The sequence below is a fragment of the Phocoena phocoena genome, chromosome 1 (genome assembly GCF_963924675.1).
Source record: "Phocoena phocoena chromosome 1, mPhoPho1.1, whole genome shotgun sequence".
NCBI lineage: Eukaryota > Metazoa > Chordata > Mammalia > Artiodactyla > Phocoenidae > Phocoena > Phocoena phocoena.
The window spans coordinates 52,413,429-52,438,091 of NC_089219.1; the positions used below are offsets into that span (position 1 = coordinate 52,413,429).

General features: G+C 40.6%; 1 protein-coding gene across 5 annotated transcripts in view; it reads left to right on the forward strand.

Annotated features, from left to right (window-relative positions):
• Window positions 1-24,663, forward strand: part of NFIA (nuclear factor I A) — a 406,846-nt gene that overhangs the window by 262,952 nt on the left and 119,231 nt on the right. For all 5 annotated transcript variants that reach the window (XM_065883966.1, XM_065883942.1, XM_065883949.1 and 2 more), the window contains exons 5-6: window positions 16,089-16,206; window positions 22,416-22,543. In XM_065883966.1, the coding sequence (XP_065740038.1) occupies window positions 16,089-16,206; window positions 22,416-22,543 (246 nt within the window). The remainder of the gene's footprint in view (window positions 1-16,088; window positions 16,207-22,415; window positions 22,544-24,663) is intronic.

The window sequence follows — 24,663 nt, forward strand, 5'->3', positions numbered from 1 at the left end:
TTTGGGTTCCTGTTGCATTGCTGCAGAATCTATTAAAATCCAGCAGCTGAATCGTCCTGGCTCTGCCACAAAGCTAGGCTGCTGGGTGGCTACAGGATTCCCGAGTTGTTTGTCAATGGAGAGTGGGAGTGAATGGAGCAAGGCATATGCCTCAGCCTGGCATGAGGTGGCACCCTAGTGGCTGTTTTCTGCCTTAGAAATGTGCACTCTTTCTGTATTCTTACACGAGAATTGTCATTAAGATCCAGATTGCAGTTCATTTGTAAAATTCTCTCTTAAGTCTCTAGGTCCTTTATGTGTCCCTGGCGGCCCATATCCACACCCTTGGATTTTCTGACCAGCAATTTAGTAGGAACTATTGTCAATAGTCTAACCTGCCGTGATGGCGCTACTACAACAGAATTAACTCGGCTCCAAGGTGCAACAAGGAAATGAAGATCTTTGGTAGGGACAAGCCCAAACTTGAAAATTACGAAACGTTCCTGCAAAGAAGGACTCATGAGGAAATTGGTGTAGGATAAGGGATTCCGGATGTCCCAGTCCTTTGGGGTGCCATTTATTTGCCAGATTTTAGGTCTTTGTTGTGGAATAGATTTGAAACTTTCTTTTCTGAATAGGTGGCCTGTTGGTTCACCTTTGATCACGGCACTGGAAATTATTTTTAAAAATGAGGTTATATTCTTACGCAAGCTCTTCTTTCGAAAGAAACCATTTGGGCTTGAGCATTAAAGGAAGAAACAAAAAGATTATAATAAACAATACACTGCAGCCCTAGCATGAACGGTGGCTGTGACCTTGCCTCTTGTTTGCCATTATACAATTCAATGGCAGTCCACTCAAACTATGCTCTCGATCAATATCCTATTAAAGCAGCACAAAAAGTCTCCATAAACTTAGTGGTTAGCTATGTTTATAAATGGAACTCGGCATAATTAGATGGTCAATAGCAGGCTCTACTAGTAATTTTAAAGTGAACATCACACATTTTCTATCTGTAGAAGTCAATGGCACCTCTTCCAGAGTAAGGGTATCGTGCACAGCAGACAAAAGAGTAGGAGTTCCTTTAAAAAAATCATAATGCCTATCTCCAGAATGCAGTTTTTCAAGAAAATCTGTGACATTGTGGAAGAGAAAATACTGATTGGCCCTATATATTTTTTCATTTGCCTGTCTAAGCCACCTTATTCTGAATATATTATGACATTGCAAATGTTTTATTTTCTAGTTTTAATCAACCCCTCATGGAGAGATAAAATAATAAATATTGCCATACTCTTAGGAAGAAAAATACCAGTCTGGCTGGCTTAATTTAGTGGGTTTCCTCTACTATAATTCAATAAATTTTCAAAATAAATACTGAAATTGAATTATTTCAGAAGGATGTTTTGTTGTATCATTTTTTTTCTTTTAATTTTCTTGACGTATTTGGGGTGAATATTTGGACAGTAAAGCTGGCAACAAATGGAATGAACTGGCAGTAGCAGAAATTTTCGTCAACTACTCTTTCTTCTGAATCCCGGCTCACAGTACGTGTGGCCAAACATGATATTTTTTTCTGTCCCACTCTCCTCACCCACTAGAGAAAGAGCCACGTAAAGTAAAAGGTGTTCCCACCCTTACCTACAAATTGAAATGTGCATATACCTTGTGTTTGGTGTGGGCTCTGTCAGCCGTGTTATGACCACCATGTCGGCTGAAATTAGAGCTATGATAAGAACAAGCTTATGACATCAGCAGACCCATCAGCCAATGCTGTGCATGAAGGTCTTGTCCTTTCTGTTACACTCATACCCCTACAGCCTTCCTGGTTAGAGCTGGCAGTGAGTTCTCATAGCAAGATTTAGAGGGCCTCTTGTTTTCTTTTCTTAGCTGAAGCTCCTACTAAATTTACCAGACTATGAACATTTTTATTGTAAAGGTTTGACTCAGGGAGAAGCAAAACACATGACACCTTGATGTACATACTGTTTTGTTATCACGATCTCTTTTCATATATTCGTCTATTTCTCATCTTTTCTAGGTAATTTTTTCTTTGGATAATATTATATTATATAAAATCTATATGCAAGACGGCGTAATGGTATCATAAAATAGTCCAGGATAATAGATTTGGGGATCTGGCCTTACCAAGTGACTTCGGGCAACATTTAACCCCTCTCAGATGTGTTCTCCTGATAGGTAACCATGATTTATTCAATCAGCAAAGATTTATTAAGTACCAGTTGTGTGCTGTATCTAAGTCTGAGTGCTGGAAATATTGATTTCAGAATCGATAGCTAGTGGGAAGCAGCCCCGTAGCACAGGAAGATCAGCCCGGTGCTTTGTGACCACCTAGAGGGATGGGATAGGGAGGGTGGGAGGGAGACGCAAGAGGGAGGAGATATGGAGATAATATGTATATGTATGGCTGATTCACTCTGTTATAAAGCAGAAACTAATACACCATTGTAGAGCAACTATACTCCAATAAAGATGTTAAAAAAAAGAAAAAGAAAAAAGAAACACCTTTCAGGAGTGTTTCAAGGACGAAGTGAGAAAATGTCAAGAGTCTAGCACATAGTAGATGCTCAACAATGGTAACTACTATGATTATTATTGACCAAAGCCTCTGTCCTCGATCTTTCACTCAGAGCAGATCCTTGAGTTGACCACACTATAAGCAAATTTATTAAAAATGTGTGTGGGGGGCTTCCCTGGCGGCTCAGTGGTTGAGAGTCCACCTGCCGATGCAGGGGACACGGGTTCGTGTCCCGGTCCGGGAAGATCCCACATGCCGCGGAGCGGCTGGGCCCGTGAGCCATGGCCGCTGAGCCTGCGCGTCCGGAGCCTGTGCTCCACAACTGGAGAGGCCACAACAGTGAGAGGCCCGCGTACCACAAAAAAAAAAAAAAAAAAAGTGTGTGTGTGTGTCTATATGTGCTGAGTGTGTGTGTGTATAAATTAAGAAGGACTGATTTTAGAATTCATGTTCTAAAAATCAGTTTATTACAAGGACCATTCTAGTGACCCTTTCAGAGTTAGTAATTCCAATAGAAAAAGAGCATGCCAATACTAGATGTAATTCATCTGCTTTAGGAAGCCAGAAACTTCTTATTCCACACGTTTTCAGCCAAAGCCTATGTTTCTGCATTATTCTTGGAATTTCTCTTCCAGGGTATAGAATGGATAACAAGATGTTTAAAATTTCTCGGTCTAACATTGACACGTTAACAACTTTTTAAGTGGCCAGCCACACCATGGTTATTTTTATCAGAGTTTTTCGAAGTATTTGGTTCTATAGTATTTGAAAATTTTGCTTTCTCTTACATTATGGATGTAAAAATTCCAGTATGCTGGAGGTCATTACTGCCAGTTGGTTTTTAGTAAATCTTCATTTATGCACTCATAAGCCTCAGTTTTTAAAGAGCAGATATTCACATCCAGTAGGTAACATTGGGGAACTAAAAGGCATTTGGGGGCTTTCCAAAAGCCTGACACAAGAAGACTGCAAATATTATTGAGATTTTGGCTGGAATATATTGTCTTCACTATAACTCTTTTTTTTTTTTTTTTTTTGCGGTACGCGGGCCTCTCACTGCTGTGGCCTCTCCCGTTGCGGAGCACAGGCTCCGGACGCGCAGGCTCAGCGGCCATGGCTCACGGGCCCAGCCGCTCCGCGGCATGTGGGATCTTCCCGGACCGGGGCACGAACCCTTGTCCCCTGCATCGGCAGGCAGACTCTCAACCACTGCGCCACCAGAGAAGCCCCTCACTATAACTCTTAATGATTACAAAGATTGTTGCTGATGGCCCTATAGGCATGTCTAGGATGAGATTGAGGGGGTTCACACTCAGAAAAGCCACATATTAGGTCAAATACTGGAAACTGAGTTAATCCAGTATGTGATTGGTGTGAGGACATATTAGCACCCAGAATTTTTCAAGAGATGGAGGAGAGAAAAAATTAAACAGTTCTTGGTGAAAATATTGAGAAGTATTGCAGACATCTGGATTTGTAGGTTGTTGAGATGGGACTCTGTTGACATAGTTTGGTTTCCTAATTGCTAATGGTCAGATAGTCCCAGTGCACTCTTGGTTAAGGGGCTTATGTTTAGAAGCCCATCCTTGGTTTATAGATCATTGTGGTGAAAAGACCTCTTAGGCTATCATATCTATTCCCTGTAAGAGAAGACTTAATCCCATGGCTGAAGCTGTATCATATACTAAGCGGGTACCACATTTGACCTCAACCAGAAAGCTAAGAAGAGATGATACTCTAAAATGCAGAAAATCAATTTCAGTCCCAAAGGCAGAAGCCACTAATGCAAGAGATCTGTCAGCATCGCTCACCCCGCTGTGGGTCGCTCTGCAGGACCAGGTGTCAGGCCCTTCACCCAGTGAAGCACTGCCTGCCACTCTAAAGACCTGTAAAAACAAAGAAGGAAGGAGGAGGAAGAGGAGATATTTGTTTTGCCAGTTAAGTGGTAGGTGATAAATATTTCTCTATTTAAATCTTACTGAATTCATCTCCCCAGTAACCAATGGTGAAGGAAGGACAAGGAGACGAGAAATGTGGGTTTCCCCTCTGTTTCTTTGGGCAGGTATCTAGAGATATCTGGGTTCAAATCCCTGCTCTGTCACATGTTCAGCTGTGTGATCTTGATCACGTTACTTAACCTCATAGCTCCCTTTTCACTTCTAAATGAGAAGAATACAAGTGCATATTCCATGTCCCCATGCAAGGATGAAATGAGATAATTCAGGTAAAACCCCTATCCCATTGCCTGCCTCTTAATAAATACTCGATAAGTACTAGCTCTTCACCATCTTTCATTAACAAGCTCATATAATTTTAGTTCAACTCAGTAAACATTTGTTGCATGTGAGTATATGAAGCATCCTTCACTGTGTGCTGAGAATACAGAAATAAGTAGGAGACAGTTCTTTCCTTTATAGAGTAGATATGTAAGTTTACTGAGATCCAGGACTGGACTTTATGGCGATAAAGTGCCTGAATGCTCTTTATTTACAAATTGAGCTCACAGTAATTATCTATCAGAGATAAACCATCTTCATGGCTCATAGTGGGGAGGAAGAGGGTATCAGTGAATGGTCCCCATTTTCGTAAAAGGAAGATATTGTTTTAGAAATAAAAATTCCTCTATTTACCTTCTTTGCCACCACAAATTTACATAATCCTTACCCTGTGTCCTCAGAACGTGAATGTGTGGAAACAGTGTTCGCTGCTTTTGGCACCTAATGCCACATTTCATAATGAAACATTGCTTCAACCTTATAATAGCAGGGAAGTTCATTTTCACCTAGAGGGAAACCCTTGCTTTGCTTCAGTGCCTTTCGTTTATGTTCCATTCTGGAAAAACATACTCCAAGCCTGCATTGGGTCAGACCTTTCAGAATGGAAGAGTGGGGAAAGGAGATCAGCACACGGTTTACAGACTAGAAATCTACTTGGCAAAGGAGTTGCTGAAGACCGTGGCATAGAAGCTGCAGAGAAAGTACCTTTATGATTGATTTGCATTCAAGTCAGACTGACTGCCGTGTGGTCATTTTTCTAACCCATAACTGCTCACACTGCAGCAGTCTGCTATCTGCAGGGTGTCTGAATTATAGCAGTCTATGTCCGTGTTCCCTCTTATACAAATTACTTACACTGGTTTCTTTTTCCATGCAAATTCATCAGTTTTACAGCCCTTCGAAGCCACAGTCAGGAAACTCTGGCCGAGAGCACAAATTGATAAAATGAGTTAATTTTACTATACTTACTTTTTTCTTTCTAAGAGCCCTCTCTCATAAGCGGTGTTCAGGAAGCATATTACGGTAAAAGGAAGATAACAAAGGAGTTGAATTTTCTTGCCACAAATTACTTTCCAAGTTAATTCCCTTTAACGATGATTCCAGATTTGCTTGAGTTTTCATAGCATTGTGCGTTTACAACTGTGCCTTTGATAGAAAGAAGAACAAGTATTTTCCCATGTTCACTCCTTTTGTGCCAGTGACATGGACTTTCTTAACAAGATCTGTGCCGCTAGAATGCAAAACAACACTAAATTGTGCTGGGCCCGTAGAACTGTGTGCTGTTGTTGGACGTTTTCCCCCCCAGTCTTAAAGTACAAGTTCCCAAAGTCTCAGTCAGTACATTAGAGTATGTAATCTAGAGAGAAATAAACCTCTCTCTTTTTTTTTTTTCAATAGTTATTTTACAAGTTGGAAATCCAGTACTAAATCCTGATAGTCTTTTTGGGGGGATACCTATTAGCTGATATTCCATCTTCTTTAGTTGCCATGCAAATTTGAGGAAAGACCAGCTATGACTGTTAATCTTTAAAATGTAAACCCCACGAGGGCAAGGGTTTTTATGTATCTTGTCCACTGATGGATCTCAAGCATCTGGAGCAGAGCCTGACATATTAAAGGTGCTCCATAAATATTTGGTGAATTCAACTGAATGCAGCCTCTCAGAGAAGATGGGCCATTAGCCATAGGCTGGCCGCACTAGTCATTTAGTTAATGCTCCCGCTGATTCCCATTGAACAAGTTGTGAACTCAGTGCACTGTCATCTCCCAGGCAGAGTAGCTTGAAATTTTGGATAGAGTTTTTTTTTTTTTCCATCATCTTCTCTTTCCAGCAATGCAAGCCTGAGCAGATTGTCTCTGGTGGATGGCAGAAGTTCAATAACCGCAACCTTATCCAACTACTAATGTGTACAGAAGAGCAGGTCATTAAGAGGGTTGGCTACTAAAGTAACCCCTTTCTTCCAATAGCCCACATTACTGTAATGATTCCTTAATAGCAAACAGTTTATTAAGAAATGACACAAAGACTAGGTTCTACTCATGACAGGAAAGAAGGGTGGGGGGAGGAGGATGAATGACTTAGGAATAACATCTTAAGATACAATTCCCCAACGTTAACCTTTGTGTTTATTTTTTTAAACATCTTTATTGGAGTATAATTGCTTTACAATGGTGCGTTAGTTTCTGCTTTATATCAAAGTGAATCAGTTATACATATACATATGTTCCCATATCCCTTCCCTCTTGCGTCTCCCTCCCTTCCACCCTCCCTATCCCACCCCTCTAGGTGGTCACAAACCACCAAGATAATCTCCTTGTGCTATGCGGCTGCTTCCCACTAGCTATCTATTTTACGTTTGGTAGTGTATATATGTCCATGCCACTCTCTCACTTGGTCACAGCTTACCCTTCCCCCTCCCCATATCCTCAAGCCCATTCTCTAGTAGATCTGTGTCTTTATTCCCATCTTACCCCTAGGTTCTTCATGACATTTTTTTTTCTTAAATTCCATATATATGTGTTAGCATACGGTATTTGTCTTTCTCTTTCTGACTTACTTCACTCTGTATGACAGACTCTAGGTCCATCCACCTCACTACGAATAACTTAATTTCATTTCTTTTTAAGGCTGAGTAATATTCCATTGTATATATGTGCCGCATCTTCTTTATCCATTCATCCGATTATGGACACTTAGGTTGCTTCCATCTATCTCCTGGCTATTGTAAATAGAGCTGCAATGAACATTTAGTACATGACTCTTTTTGAATTATGGTTTTCTCAGGGTATATGCCCAGTAGTGGGATTGCTGGGTCATATGGTAGTTCTATTTGTAGTTTTTTAAGGAACCTCCATACTGTTCTCCATAGTGGCTATACCAATTCACATTCCCACCAGCAGTGCAAGAGTGTTCCCTTTTCTCCACACTCTCTCCAGCATTTATTGTTTCTAGATTTTTTGATGATGGCCATTCTGAGTGGTGTGAGATGATATCTCATTGTAGTTTTCATTTGCATTTCTCTAATGATTAATGATGTTGAGCATTCTTTCCTGTGTTTGTTGGCAATCTGTATATCTTCTTTGGAGAAATGTCTATTTAGGTCTTATGCCCATTTTTGGATTGAGTTGTTTGGTTTTTTGTTATTGAGCTGCATGAGCTGCTTGTAAATTTTGGAGATTAATCCTTTGTCAGTTGCTTCATTTGCAAATATTTTCTCCCATTCTGAGGGTGTCTTTTGGTCTTGTTTATGGTTTCCTTTGCTGTGCAAAAGCTTTGAAGTTTTATTAGGTCCCATTTGTTTATTTTTGTTTTTATTTCCGTTTCTCTAGGAGGTGAGTCAAAAACAATCTTGCTGTGATTTATGTCATAAAGTGTTCTGCCTATGTTTTCCTCTAAGAGTATGATAGTTTCTGGCCTTACATTTAGGTCTTTAATCCATTTTGAGCTTATTTTTGTGTATGGTGTTAGGGAGTGTTCTAATCTCATACTTTTACATGTACCTGTCCAGTTTACCCAGCACCACTTATTGAAGAGGCTGTCCTTTCTCCACTGTACATTCCTGCCTCCTTTATCAAAGATAAGGTGACCATATGTGTGTGGGTTTATTTCTGGGCTTTCTATCTGTTCCATTGATCTTTCTGCTTTTGTGTCAGTACCATACTGTCTTGATTACTGTAGCTTTGTGGTATAGTCTGAAGTCAGGGAGCCTGATTCCTCCAGCTCCGTTTTCCGTTCTCAAGATTGCTTTGGCTATTCGGGGTCTTTTGTGTTTCCATACAAATTGTGAAATTTTTTGTTCTAGTTCTGTGAAAAATGCCAGTGGTAGTTTGATAGGGAGTGCATTGAATCCATAGATTGCTTTGGGTAGTAGAGTCATTTTCACAATGTTGATTCTTCCAATCCAAGAACATGGTATATCTCTCCATCTATTTGTATCATCTTTAATTCCTTTCATCAGTGTCTTATAATTTTCTGCATACAGGTCTTTTGTCTCCTTAGGTAGGTTTATTCCTAGATATTTTATTCTTTTTGTTGCAGTGGTAAATGGGAGTGTTTTCTTGATTTCACTTTCAGATTTTTCATCATTAGTGTATAGGAATGCAAGAGATTTCTGTGCATTAATTTTCTATCCTGCTACTTTACCAAATTCATTGATTAGCTCTAGTAGTTTTCTGGTAGCATCTTTAGGATTTTCTATGTATAGTATCATGTCATCTGCAAACAGTGACAGCTTTACTTCTTCTTTTCCGATTTGGATTCCTTTTATTTCCTTTTCTTCTCTGATTGCTGTGGCTAAAACTTCCAAAACTATGTTGAATACGAGTGGTGAGAGTGGGCAACCTTGTCTTGTTCCTGATATTAGTGGAAATGGTTTCAGTTTTTCACCATTGAGGACGATGTTGGCTGTGGGTTTGTCATATGTGGCCTTTATTATGTTGAGGAAAGTTCCCTCTATGCCTACTTTCTGCAGGGTTTTTATCATATATGGGTGTTGAATTTTGTTGAAAGCTTTCTCTGCATCTATTGAGATGATCATATGGTTTTTCTCCTTCTGTTTGTTAATATGGTGTATCACATTGATTGGTTTGCCTATATTGAAGAATCCTTTCATTCCTGGTATAAACCCCACTTGCTCATGGTGTATGATCCTTTTAATGTGCTGTTGGATTCCGTTTGCTAGTATTTTGTTGAGGATTTTTGTATCTATGTTCATCAGTGATATTGGCCTGTAGTTTTCATTCTTTGTGACATCCTTGTGTGGTTTTGGTATCAGGGTGATGGTGGGCTTGTAGAATGAGTTTGGGAGTGTTCCTCCCTCTGCTATATTTTGGAAGAATTTGAGAAGGATAGGTGTTAGCTCTTCTCTAAATGTTTGATAGAATGTGCCTGTGAAGCCATCTGGTCCTGGGCTTTTGTTTGTTGGAAGATTTTTAATCACAGTTTCAATTTCAGTGCTTGTGATTGGTCTGTTCATATTTTCTATTTCTTCCTGACTCAGTCATGGCAGGTTGTGCATTTCTAAGAATTTGTCCATTTCTTCCAGGTTGTCCATAAATAAGAAAACACAAGCTTTAAATGATACATTAAACAAGATGGACTTAATTGATATTTATAGGACATTCCATCCAAAAACAACAGAATACACATTTTTCTCAAGTGCTCACGGAACATTCTCCAGGATAGATCGTATCTTGGGTCGCAAATCAAGCCTTGGTAAATTTAAGAAAATTGATATTGTATCAAGTATCTTTTCTGACCACAGCGCTATGAGACTAGATATCAATTACAGGAAAAGATCTGTTAAAAGTACAAACACATGGCGGCTAAACAATACACTACTTAATAAGGAAGTGATCACTGAAGAAAGCAAAGAGGAAATCAGAAAATACCTAGAAACAAATGACAATGGAGACACGATGACCCAAAACCTGTGGGATGCAGCAAAAGCAGTTCTAAGAGGGAAGTTTATAGCAGTACAATCCTACCTTAAGAAACAGGAAACATCTCAAATAAACAACCTAACCTTGCACCTAAAGCAATTAGAGAAAGAAGAACAAAAAAACCCCAAAGTTAGCAGAAGGAAAGAAATCATAAAGATCAGATTAGAAATAAATGAAAAAGAAATGAAGGAAACGATAGCAAAGATCAATAAAACTAAAAGCTGGTTCTTTGAGAAGATAAGCAAAATTGATAAACCATTAGCCAGACTCATCAAGAAAAAAAGGGAGAGGACTCAAATCAATAGAAGTAGAAATGAAAAAGGAGAAGTAGCAACTGACACTGCAGAAATACATAAGATCATGAGAGATTACTACAAGCAACTCTGTGCCCAACCTTAACCTTTGGAGGAAAACTCCTCGGTGGAACAAAGTCCACAAATACTTCAGGCTGGAGTAATCGCAGTGCCGCTTAAGAGATTTGGAGAGCCAGTTCTCACTATTTATGTGTATTTACAGATTTCTAAGTGTCATTTTGCACTGCTTAAAGATTGGGAGAGGGGGTGCAAATGGAGAGGGAGGGTAGTTATTTACTCTTCTTAATTCAAAGTATATTTACTGATCATCAGCTGTTTGGGAAGATAAAAGAGGCTGTGGGATCTGTAGGATTAAAGGCCATCTGGTATAAGGCCTCTGACTTCATGACCTAGGAAAGTTACTAAACCTCCTTGTGCCTCAGTCCTTCCTAGTGGTGTTGTAAGGATTAAATAGGATGAGGTGCTGAAAACTCTTAGCCCAGTGTCTGCCCAAAAGTGATGCTTAGTAAATGTTGGTCCTTGTTGTTGTGATGGTGATAGCTGTAGCAGTGACGGGTGGTGCTGGTGGTAGTGGTGGTGAATTTTCACTTTTATCATAATGAATATTAGAATTATGAGGTCCAAAGTGTTTAAGTGACTTAACCAAGTTCTGCAGGTGGTTATTGGCAGAGCTGGACTCTAAACGATCTCTCCCAGGCCCTGACCAGCACTTTTTCTATGCCCTGGGATGTCTATCTTTACAGAGCTCAAATTGCACTCAATCTAGTTGGGTAGAAAATCTTATGTATGAGTTAGTTAAAGAATGATGAAGCCTATGGTCAAGTACACATGGAGTAAAATCAGGTTTCACAATATACAGAGCAGACAGGAAATGTTGTAGTTGGTCCAGCCCTTCCTTGACCTCCTCACGTTTGACTGGCAGTGGCTATAAATCTCTGCACCACACCAGCAGGCAGTTAGTCATTAGCTTCAGAAGCCCAGCGTGACATCCTGGACAGACACCTGACAAATCATTTAACCCTCTCTCGACAACTTATTCCCCTAATTTGCAAAAAGGATGTAATACCATCATTAGCTAAGAAGCACATTTTGTTATATACATCTTTTTGATATTTTATATTTATTAGAATAGTATAATCGTTTGGTCGTTTATGCCCTTCCATAGTGTATAATTAGAAACATGTCTTTTATACCTGTTTACTATCCAGAAAGAGGTGACAGATACCAATTGTGAAAATTCTATTTTCTTCCTTGACAGTGTAGTTTAGGTCTCCATTCCCTTTCACCAGGACTCCGGAATCAACCTACCAACTGACTTCCCCACCTCCGGAGTCTTGGTCCCCTTATGTACATTCTGTATGCTGTCGTTATATTAACATTCCTCAGATTCAACAATTATTTTATCACCCCGCTACTCAGAAAATGTCATGGTTTCCACAGATCACTCACTTACCTCCTACCTCCAAACTTAACGTACATACTCTTTTGCTTAGAAACCCTCTCCTATCTCCTTCTGGGCCTCTTTACATCCCAACCGTCCTTGACGGCTCAACTTAAACACCCACCCTTCCTGGAGTATAACCCTTTTTCTGATCCCGCAAGCCAGTGGGATCTATTACTCCTTTGAACTTTCCTAACACATTCTTTTCATTTTCCCTATGAGATTTAACACATTCAGCCTTGCATTAGATATTCAGGTATTATTTTATTATTCTGCTAGGCTGTAAACCCTGTGGGGACAGAGATACTACCTACCCTTTTAGCATCTCAAGCTTAAGGCCAATATTGTACATGAAAGTCAGGGTGGTGCAGCAGGAAAAGCACAGGTTTCGAGGTCAGACATCTTTGAATTTTAATCCTGGCTCTCTCTCTTTCTTGCCTTTCTGTGATCCAGGACAAGTGATTTAACCTCACTCCAGGGCTTAGTTCTCCTCAGCTAGAAAATGTACCTTTCCTGAAAAGATTGTTTTGAGGCTTAAGTTAGATATAATAAAGTGCTTCTCAAAACATGGCCCCCTAGGTACTCAGAAAAGCCTGCTGAAAGTACACCTTTTGAGTTCTTAGTTACTTGTCAAGGCTCTTCCTGTTCTTCAGATTAGAGGCACTGAGAATACCCAACCCATTGCAAGGATACTTTGACCTCTGCACTCAGATATAAGGCTTTCTCTTTGGCTGTCACAGTATCACTGAATCAGAATCCACGCCAATAAGCTGACATTCATGCCAAACATACAGACAGACAGCACCGGGTGATGTTTCCTTGCAAGACTCTTTTCAAGAAGGCAGAATTTGGATGCTCTTTTTTAGATCATAGCTACAGTGTACTAAATGGATCACAGGAAGTAAATAGACAGGCAAGTTAAGGAACATTTCTGTGGGCTTAATTATTTTTTTATTCTCTCTGAGAAGTAGACACACCACATGCACGCATGTATTTTTCTTCCTTCACCTGTTCTGGCTCCCTTGACATTGTAAAAATATAAGCAAGGTAAAAGATATTCTCCAGGGTAGAACATGATAAAGTGTTAAATGGAAGAGCAGCCAATGGAAGAGTTCACCAATAGGTGGAAGCCCTCAGACTTCTCTCAGTGGAGTCAAGTCCATCTCACTCACATCTTGCTCTGTTTTTCCTTCCAAGAGGGAGGGAGTGGGGTCATGCAGTTTCCACGGCGCTCCATCCGGCGGAAGCCTCAACCCCACCTTGAAACTTGTGAAGAAAATCTAAATCGAGACCCATGATACTGATTAGCCTTATCCTCTTTTTTAGTTAACGAGAGATGCCAATCTCTAAGCTCCATGATGGCACAAACATTAAGCACCTATTATATGCCATGTTGCTAAAAGGGATAATGGGTGGTCCATGCCGATATTAGAGCAATCCCCTCCACACCCCATGGCCTATTTCAGACATAAAATATTATGAAATCAAAGGGGAGATTATGTAAATAAATTTAATATAAAAAGCAAATTTGGGAACGACTAGCAAAATTATTAATTAGAACTCCCTTTACACTTACTGTCAAGCCTAACCATTTGTTTCTGAAGTAAAGGCCTTCCTCCATAGAGCCTGTCATTGAGAAATGTGTCTGAATTTCAGAAAGTATATGTGAATTTCAGAGCTTTCTATTTCTTAGCAGTGACTATTTCTATATAACAATAGTTGCGATTAAGGTTTAGCCATTGCTATTAATCAAACAACTAAATGTTTATTTTAGAAATTGCTGTGTCCTCTCATGCCTTTTCTTGATTCCATAGTTTTATTATGGCTTCACAATTCACCCAGTTTCCCAAGCAGCCGTCCTGGGAATTATCCCATACTCCTTTTCCATTATTACCACACTCAAGAAGTCAGTACATTTTCTCAATTCTAACTCCTAAACAGCGGTCACCAGGCTCCTTTCTATCCCTTGAATTTAGACCACACCCCAATCTTCTTTTATTTAAATGAACTCCACTGGCCTCCACGGTTTTACTGATGATATTCTTTAACTGCCACCCCTACCCACTCCAAGATTACCCTCCTGACAGGTGGTGTGTCTAGCTTATAAGTGCAAATTTGATGACAGCATTCCTATACTTCGTTGGTTCTCCTTTGACTAACAATCAATTCCATTTGACCAATGCTTACTGACTGCCTCCTGGTGTCAGGGATTGTATTAGATACTAGCAATATAAACCCAAAAGTCCCCAATGATAGTGGAGTGTGATAAGTCTTTTAATAGCTTATAAACTTGGGAATCGACTGAACTCAAATTCATATTCCTTAAAGAAACCTACCTACCCTTCATGACCTGACCTTAAATCTCCCCTCTTTTCCCCATCTATTATATACTACATCATATCAAGTTATCAGAAATCCAATCACATTTTATGTACTCTTACCTTTTTTTTTCGGTACGCGGGCCTCTCACTGTTGTGGCCTCTCCCATTGAGGAGCGCAGGCCCAGCGGCCATGGCTCACGGGCCAAGCCGCTCCGCGGCATGTGGGATATTTCCAGACTGGGGCACGAACCCATGTCCCCTGAACCCGTGTCTCAACCACTGTGCCACCAGGGAAGCCCTGTTCTCTTACCTTTATAAATGCTGTTCCCTCTGCCTAGAATGCCTCCATTCCTGTCAGTTGGGTAAATCCTACTTGTCCTTTTAACATTCTTCCATCACATTTACTGAGGCCCTTTTACTCCCTTGAACCTCTTATCCCTCAGCTGGGTTACATACCTACTTTGTGCAGGCATATCAAGTTAGGAATAACTCTAGCAAAGGACTTATCAGACTGTATTGAAATTATTCTGTCAGCCTCACTCTCTAGAGCTGTTTCAGGGTAGGGACCATGTCATTCATTTAAGTGCCTTCCTTACCCAGCACAATTCTTAGCAATAGCAGACTCCCAGTAACCATTTGCTGAAAGAATGAAAGTCCCTGGTTCATGATTTTCCTAATTATCCTTTCTTCTTATGGATATGAGCCTCTATTTAATTCATTTATATATCCACTTCTATGGGCTTAAAACTCTCAAACTAATGCCTCAATACAGAAATATATGCATCTATTGCTCCCACCTTGTGTAATCTTTCAAAAGAACAGATTATTTGCACTTATATAGTTACATCACTGATTTTACACAGAATTGTTTTCCAAGATTGATAGATGTTATTTATTCATTTGAAAATATTTATTAAGCTACTCCTGTAAACAGGATATCCAAGACATAAAAAAGTACAGAGAATCACATCTCCCACAAGGGTCAGCTCTGAAAATCATGTGTTGTCAAAGTTATTTTTAACAGTCCCTTAAATCAGAGGTCGGCAAATTCTTCTATATAAATATTTTCTGCTGTGTGAACCATATGGTCTCTGTCACAGCTACTTGTCTCTGCTGTTGTAGTGTGGAAGCAGAGACAGTATGTAAATGAAGGGGTGTGGCTATTCCAGTACAACTTTATCTACAAAAATTATGGCTCAGGGACCATAGTTTGAGGACCCTGCCTTACATTAGAAGGTGGGACAAATAGTAAAGTAAAGATGTATGCAAGGTGCTGAGGTGATTTGGAGTAAGGAGAAATCACATGTTTCTCAGGGCAAGAAATTGGGAATGGGTGGCCTAGAAAGATGAATTTGCAGGTCAGGACTAATTCCAAAATACAGGTGAGTGGAAGCTCTCAGGATCAGACAAAGTTAGAAAAGCCCAGGGAGTATTTTGGTCACTTAAGAAAAGTTTCAGACCAAAACGTGGAGGTATTTTTGTTAAAAGCATCTAGGAATGTTGCAACCTTGGTGACAATTTACCATTACAAAAAGAGAAAAGATGAAAGGTATGTTATAAAAAAAAATAAAAATAAATATGTCCTTCCGATGTAGATGATTTTTATTGTCAGTATTCTTTTAAGGTCCGAGTTCATTACTGATTATTTTTGATGACCTTACCATATAAATTCAAAAATAAAATGTGTTAAATGCGACACTGAAATATGCTCTCATTGGTCTTTTATTTACAGAACTTACCTGATATTTCTTTCCTTTTTTTTTTTTTTAATTCTAGCACCAATAGCTGCAGGAACTGGCCCAAATTTTTCTCTCTCAGATTTAGAAAGTTCTTCATACTACAGCATGAGTCCGGGAGCAATGAGGAGGTCGTTACCCAGCACATCCTCTACCAGGTAAATTGATTGATGGCTCATAAAGAGGTCATAATTCATAGTTACATACCTTGATTTTAACTCTGGGCCTGCTAGACACTTAGCAGTGTGTCTGTAGTAGTAGAAGATACTAGAAATGGGTTCAGCCCCAGTGGATTTTCAGTCTCACTGGGGAGAGAAAGCAAATGCATATGCAGCATGCATATATGTGTATACACACACAGACGACACACACACACACACGAGTCAGTGAAAAATTGTGTGGCATAGGCTGAAAATAGTTAAAGACAGCTTTATCCAAAAAGAGTGACTTGTGCTCAGCTATAAACTGTAAGCACTGGTCGGGGTTGGTGAGATGGAAAGTAAAGGAATGGTGTTCTGGGTGGGGTGGAGACATGAGCAAAGGCATGGAGGAAGGATGGATGATGAACATAGCAGGTTCTCAGGAAATTAAGGACAAGCCTTGACTAGGGAAAAGGGGGTGTGTTTGGGCTTGTTTGGCAGAAAGCTGATACTGGTGACATCAGTCCCAGTCTCCGTGCCCACAACAGACATTACAGCTCAGTCCCAGCTCTTTTCCTACGGAGCCCCGACAGGTCTCAAAATCCAGTCTACTGGAGTTGCTCTGTGAGATGCAACCTATTTGGTATCCTGGTGTGAGGATGTAAAAGCAAATGCAGTACCCCAGCAGTGTGAGGCCAGATCATAAACACTGTTACACCGGGAGACCTTTAAAAGAGCAAAGCTAAAAGAACATAACCAGATAACAATTCTGGGGTTCTTGATTCCCTTGAGGTCACAAAGCCAAAATCAAAATGAAGCATTTTGCAAGATCCTGTTGTCTCTAGATAACCTGTAGCAGAGGGAAAGGGATTAGGCATTTAAACCCACAGTATTCTTTTACAAATTGGCTTTAGCACTGGACTGTGACAACAAAGAAAAGAATGGTGCAGAACCACCTTTAATGTTTGTGTACTTCGCAGAAAAACGTTTGACAAAGGTATATTCCTCCTAAAGCAAGTACCAGAGTTTTAGGATCTAAAACAATGGCCAGGTGATAGAAATTTTCCATGGTAGAGATTCATTCTTACCTTGACTTTTAACCATATTTTAAACATATATTTAATCATTACTTAAAAAAAAAATCAACTTAGTCATTACCAATACCTTGAAGACAGTTAAAGAAACAGTTATTCCTTAAATATAACCACCAGATTCTACCATCATCTTTCTTGCTGTTTAAATGTCCCCCTCAGTTCACTGGGGTATCAGCTCCTCAGGAAAAAAGTCTCCAATCCGAAAAAAACACTTATAATAAAAGAATGAGATTGTGAACACACGATTGTGAACACATTTGGATGTTAATACATTTTGAGGATTTTGAATGTTTGCTGATGGAAGAGACATTGGGTGTAACTACACTCAGTGAACATGAAAGAGCTTTGCAAATACTTGTGGTCAGTGATGAATTTAAAAGTTGATGGGCTATTTGTTTTTCATATGTGTGCTGCGTATGTACCATGGACATCCCAAATATCCTTCAACTTCTCCAGCTGTTTTGTTGCCTTTTGCTGTGATTCTCTGTGTGGAAACCTGGTTATTAATGTTGTTTAAAAGGCTAGTGTTGTTCCTATAATCTGCAAATAACTAACCCTGATAAGGTGCTAATTATAAACAGCATCAGTAGTTAATAACTTGGTAATATGTTTGCTTTGCTCACATTAGGCTCTCCTAAGATGATTCTTTTAAAATTATTCTTTAACTATATAGACTCAGCAGAATTATCTGTGTACAGGTGAGAAAATGTGCCCAGAAGAATGCCCCAGATTTACATATAGAAAAGTTCATCAACCAATCAATATTTGTTCATGCTGTGCCACTATTAATTGGTCACGTGCTCTGTGGCAGGCACTGTATTAGGTGCTTTACATCCCTGATATGAGTTAATCTTCACAGAATTTTACAAGATAGACAGTGTTGCCATTTAACAGTGGGTCAGCCTAGAGCTCAGAGAAGTTAAGTAACTTGCCCAAGGTGACAGACCAAGTAAATGGCAGAGTCTACATTCAAACTCAGGTCTGTTGGAAGTTTAAAACCATGTTCTTTTCACACTGAATCCTCTTAGGAATGAGGTTCTCTCTTTTAGTAAGGAGCAATAGAATGGGAAGCCCCCAGAAAGGAATATCCAGCATCTCTACTTTTCCTGGACACTTAGCATTTACTATTTTGAATTATTATTATCATCTTTGAGGTATGTACAGGTCCTGCTTCCCCATATGGACTGTAAATCCCTCAGAGAACAGTGTCTAAGTCCTCTAAATCAGCAACAAACATTTATTAGGTCCCAAGGATATTGTCCTAGGCACTGTGGATATAAAGTCAAGTACAGGAGCTTTGCAGTCTCGAGGTAGAGACTAACAAATGAATGGAGATTGTCAGTTCAGGGCACTAGGAACGCTCAGGAAAGATGTGTTTTGCTGTTTTGTGGGGACAGGGTAAAGCTTCTAGGCTCTGTACATAGTGGGAACTAAGCAAATATTTGGAATGAAGGTAGTAGTCTTACCTTAATTTCTAGGTAGAATTGATAGGAACAAAACAAATTCCACACACAAGAGAGACTGCTTGGAAGAGTATTTATCCTCTCTCTTATATAGAGATCTTACTGGTCCTTTCCAGGGTTCCTCAGATGTTTCTGGGAGAGTAGAATCAGTGTGTTAGAAAGTCAAGAGCAAGAAACCAAAATTAATGACTGATTCACTTCTAAATTTAAAAAAAAAAAGAAGACTGATAAGCATTAACTGTAGGTTCTATACCCCTTCATAGTAAACATCTGCAAAATCATAGAAGGGTACTGTAAAAATTGGGATAGTGTATACTTTTTTGAATCCCAAAGAACTTCATCAAGATAAAACAACTGTCAAGTTTGTGAAGTCAGTAAACTTTGTCTTGGAAGCCCTCCACTCGTCCTTCCTGGCACTTCTAATTTCCTTCCCTCCTGCATCCTGTTCTCTCCTCCAACCTGTGTCTCCACTTCCAAACATTTATCCTGTATCAACCCTTGACAGTCCTTGCTTTCAAACTAAGGGGTCAGCTAATATCTACAGATTCTTTCACCTTTAGGATTTATTAACTGCGTGAGTATTTGCGTTTTATTAGAGGACACCAAGGAAATCAAAAGCTTTAGAAACTCAGAAAAGTATTAATAGTGGGAGAATGACGGGCAGTGAAGTTGGCCTTTTGGGTGGGATCTCACTGAGTCATGACACTTGGGCGAATCCTTGTCGCAAGTACTCATATGACTGTTTCTAAATCTGTAGCCAAAAAATAAATAAATAAATCTGTAGCCCAATTCAGCAGTTTTTGAGCATCTGTTATTAGTCAGAGATACTGTGGTAGGCACTAGAGATTAAAAATAAAAACAAAAAACAAAAAACCTGACAGTCTCCTTCCCCACAGATCTCGCAGTTTTATCAGCATATGCATGTCTTACCTTTTATTTGCCAAGGAACATAAGGAAAATATTTATTTTGTTTCCAATTTGTATTCTTCCAACTTCCAAAATTATTTCAAGCGGTTTTCAATTTAAAAACACCACAGATAGTATTAAATATAGAGAGGACAGAAACCATACGGAAAGATAGGAGAGATTATTATATCAGGAACGTGAACCCAGAATTATGCCTTACGTTTAGCCCTGAAATTCGTGGTTGCCCAGGCAAGAAGGAGAAACGCTAGGTTATATAATGTGCATTTTCTAATAAAAGGAAACAGTAGAAATTCATTTAAAGAGACCATATTTTTTCTGGTTTTATGCATTAGGAGGAATTTTTGTGTGTATATCCTTTTATAAAGGACTTCTATTAGATGCAGTTTTACATAAAATACAGAAAAGTTCTTTGAGTGGCTCTTTTTCATTGAACTTCAAGGAAAGCCAAGCAAAGAACATTAAATAAGCTACTAAAGGTTTTTCCTTTGGGTACTAAGCTAGCATGCTACAGATATATTGCTTCCCTGTGGTCTGGCTTTAATGAAAATAGAACTTAAAGACTAAGAATCCTGGAATGCCAAATTTAATAACTAGAAATTCGTACCTTGAACTGGGTCCTCTGCATTTTTTTACTCAGGTTGCTGCAGTAGCCTCTTAACTCTCTCCCTGGGGAAGGCTCCATCCCCTTCTTTTCCCTTTGCTTTTCAGAAGCCATCATCTGTGCAACTACCAGAGTGACCTAACAGATGACTCTGATGTCACTCCCTGTTTAGACTTTTTCAGGGAGTCTCCATTGCTTATAGGATAAAGTCCAGACATACAATATCTTCTATCACCCCTATCCCCTTCTTTTGCTCTGCCCTTCCTACTACTTCAGCCATAGCAAACACCTGCCAATTCTCTGCATGTGTCACACTCTGCTCATGGTGTTGTTAGTGCCTGATACGCACCTCCCTCCTGGAGTGATGTTCAAAATAGCAGATAACCTGTGTGACTCAAGCATACCAGTTAGGACAGACCTGCCCTGCCACAGTGTGAAGTCCTGGAATGCCCCCCTGATGTGCCAAACCTTAACCCTTTAGGTTTGGGATCATGAGTCTGTTCTGGCGCAAAGATGAGATGACAAGGTTGGGGGAAATGTATGGGGCATGGGACAATGGCACTTTGCCAACTGGTAAAGAAGTATTTCAGTATTTTAAAATCCAGAATGGCTGCCTGAGGGGTGCATCAGCTGAATAACAACCTGTCTCTGCCCTGTCCTTCTTTCTGCCCCATCTCCTGACACTCTCTTATAGACAGTTCAGGAACCATCTCCTATGGGAGGCCTTTCCTGACGTTCCCTGTGTATCACTTTTCCTAACTCCTTCAAAGAACCCACTATAACCTCTGTGTGGTTCCATCATCATACCTGTATTTCTCTTTGCACAATTTTGTTTACCTCTCTGTCTTCATCCATGAGATTCTAAACCCCATGGAGACAGGGGTTATGTCTGATTTATTTCAATATAGCAGCATTTAGCACAGCACCTGGCATGCAGGAGGTGCACAATAAGTGTTTGATGAATGAACACATATTAAAAATTCTGTACCCTGACACAGGAGGAAGAGATTTCCCAACAAGCACTTGCACCAGGTATGAAATCTACCAATTCTGGTATGTTAGTGACATAATCAGTTAACACAATGAGAACAACATTAGCCACATGTAGCATTTCACTACCTTTTAACTCCTGAAGTCTCAAATTGGGAGGAAAAAAAATTCAGCCCTTTAACTGGTAGAAAATATTCTGGAAATGTCCCAACCATACCTATGCAAAACTAAAACATCCCCACCCTGATGGCATAGAATTTCATTTTGGTAATTTTGTTGTAGAGAAAGTGCATAAAAGTCACTGGGTCACTCTTTTTTCCATGTCCCTTAATCACACAAGGAAGTGTACTCCTTCCTTCTTTTTTTTTCGGTACGCGGGCCTCTCACCGTTGTGGCCTCTCCCGTTGCGGAGCACAGGCTCCGGACGCGCAGGCTCAGCGGCCATGGCTCACGGGCCCAGCTGCTCCGCGGCATGTGGGATCTTCCCAGACCAGGGCATGAACCCGTGTCCCCTGCATTGGCAGGCGGACTCTCAACCACTGTGCCACCGGGGAAGCCCATTCCTTCTATTTTTATCTGGTTTGTTCACTGTTTTATCTCTAGTGCCTAGATCAGTACCTGGACTGTGCAATAAGTATTTTTTAAATGAACAGATCTAAATGGAAGATGAGAAAACATGGCAAAAAACCAAACAGCAATCCGAGCTTTTCTTCAAGGGTCATGCACCCTGATTTTTCTCCTTTCTGGGGTGCCAGGAGGGATTGAATTGATGTCTAGGGACATTGCTGACGGCTACGCCCCAGCCACTGCTCTAGGAGATGCAAATGTGAGCTTACTGCTGACTCTTCCAGGTGGAGACAGGAGTGGGAGCCAGCCACCCGTTCCTCAAAGGAAAAAGGAACCGGAGGTGGGGGGCAGCAGAAACTTGAGTGACAATAAAAATCAAACCCAGACACTTGGAACAACACAGACCCAAGACTTTGTTCCACATCCAGTGACTCACTAAACTGAACAAGAGCCTAAAGAGAGACCATGAACTACACTGAGTTACCCAACTGCTTCCTCCCTTGCCTTTCTTTCCACCAGAGATGCCATGTGCAGGAGAAAGGTGCTTTGGATGACTTTTAAACATGTGTCCGTTTGTTATTTCAGCTCCACAAAGCGCCTCAAGTCTGTGGAGGATGAAATGGACAGTCCTGGTGAAGAGCCATTTTACACAGGCCAAGGGCGCTCCCCGGGGAGCGGAAGTCAGTCCAGCGGGTGGCATGAAGTGGAGCCAGGTAAGCGGGCTGGGCATTGGGCTTGTAGCCGCCCCTGTAAAGTCCAGGATGCATGGGAGTCCACGCCAGGCATAAAGGGAACACAGCAAGCTCAGAGCAGTGGACTTTTTCCACGTGAACACGTGTTTGTACCTGACTGCTGCTTTTATGAAAGGGTGGTAGCGCAAGGATGCCATTTAACTGAGAAGAGAGACTGAGAATGGTGTGTAGGGTTTTCTACTCTTACATCTTTTCACCTACACTGCAATCCAGCGTTCCATTTGCCTTCGCTTTCATTTTATGCTAATTGCCTTTTGGGTCTGGTTTTATCTTTTAATAAAATAAAAATCTATCAACTTTTTCAACTACGTTGATAACATTAGAAAGGTAGGATGGGTTCCCTGTGTGATAGCTTGTACTTGGATCTTTATAAAATGAGGAGACTTTTAAATATGTTTTCCTGTTACTGGATTTCATCATGATTCTTTTTCTATTTAAAAGGAACAGCTATCTTTATGCCCCTCTTTCATGGACTAAGCAAATGATGACTGCTAGTTTAACCTCCTGGGGTAGTTCAGTCTTGGCTCTGGAGTCTTGAGTAATGCGACTAATTCTGATAGCAGAAGCTTTTTGAAACTTTTCTCAGTGTCTAACCTCCACATGGGCAAGGGAAAATCTTCTCCAGTGGCTTCCTCGATATGCAAAGTCAAATGCTGTAGAGAATAGAGTGGGCTTTGGAAAAAGACAGGCAGAGTGTAATCCTGACTCCAGCTCCTGCTGGCTGTGTGATTATGGGCAAATTACCTGACCTCTCTGAAACTAATTGTCCCCACTTTTATAATCTGTCAATAATAATAGCTATGTCAGTGCTCTTGAGAATTAAATGAGGTAATATACATAACCTGTCTGAATCACACCTCGTACAGTAAGTTTGAAAAAATTTCCCCAACCCGTGCCTCAGAGTAATTCCCTGCAAAAACAGACAAGCGCCAAGAAAATCTCTGAACCCCTTCATCTTCAAATCTTAACTTTTTTCTCTCCTCTCTAACATATCAAAAGAGAATCCTCAGAGGGTGTGACTAAAAAGGAAATAGCACAAGGGAGATTTGGGGGATGATGGAACTCTTCTGTATCCTGTTTGTGGTGGTGATGGACAGGAATCTATACATGTGTTAACATTCATAGAAAAGTATGCCTTCCACTCCTGAACCCCCAGGCAGTTTTGCTATATGATAATTAAAAACAAAACAAAACCTCAGGCTCCACTGTCTGACTCCTTTATCTTGTTCACTTTACTAAAATGCAGAAATTTCACTTTGCCTTACTTCTACCTAATCTTTTCACCCAACTCATTCATTCATTCACTCACACCTTCACTGGGATATTTTCTCATGATGAGGAACTATGCCTGGTTCTGGGAACTCAAGGATGAATGGGAAGGCTATGGCTCCTGCTTTCAAGGAATTCACAGTGGGGGTGTGGAAGAGACACATAAGAAGATCTTTAGGGGAGATTGGTTCAAGATGGCGGAGTAGAAGAACGTGCGCTCACTCCCTCTTGTGAGAGCACCAGATTCACAACTAACTGCTGAACAATCATGAACAGGAAGACACTGGAACTCACCAAAGAAGATACCCCACACCCAAAGACAAAGGAGAAGCTGCAATGAGTTGGTCGGAGGGGCGCAATCACAATAAAATCAAATCCCATAACCTCTGGGTGGGTGACTCACAAACTGGAGAACAGTTATGCCACAGAAGTCCACCCACTGGAGTGAAGGTTCTGAGCCCCACGTAAGGCTTCCCAACCTGGGGGTCCGGCAATGGGAGAAGGAATTCCCAGAGAATCAGACTTTGAAGACTAGCGGGATTTGACTGCAGGACTTCGACAGGACTGGGGGGAACAGAGACTCCATTCTTGGAGGGTACACACAAAGTAGTGTGTGCATCAGGACCCAGGGGGAAGGAGCAGTGACCCCATAGGAGACTGAACTAGGCCTACCTGCTAATGTTGGAGGGTCTCCTGCAGAGGCGGGGGGTGGCTGTGGCTCACCATGGGGGCAAGGACACTGGCAGCAGAAGTTCTGGGAAGTACTACTTGGTGTGAGTCCTCCCAGAGTCTGTCATTAGCCCCACCAAAGA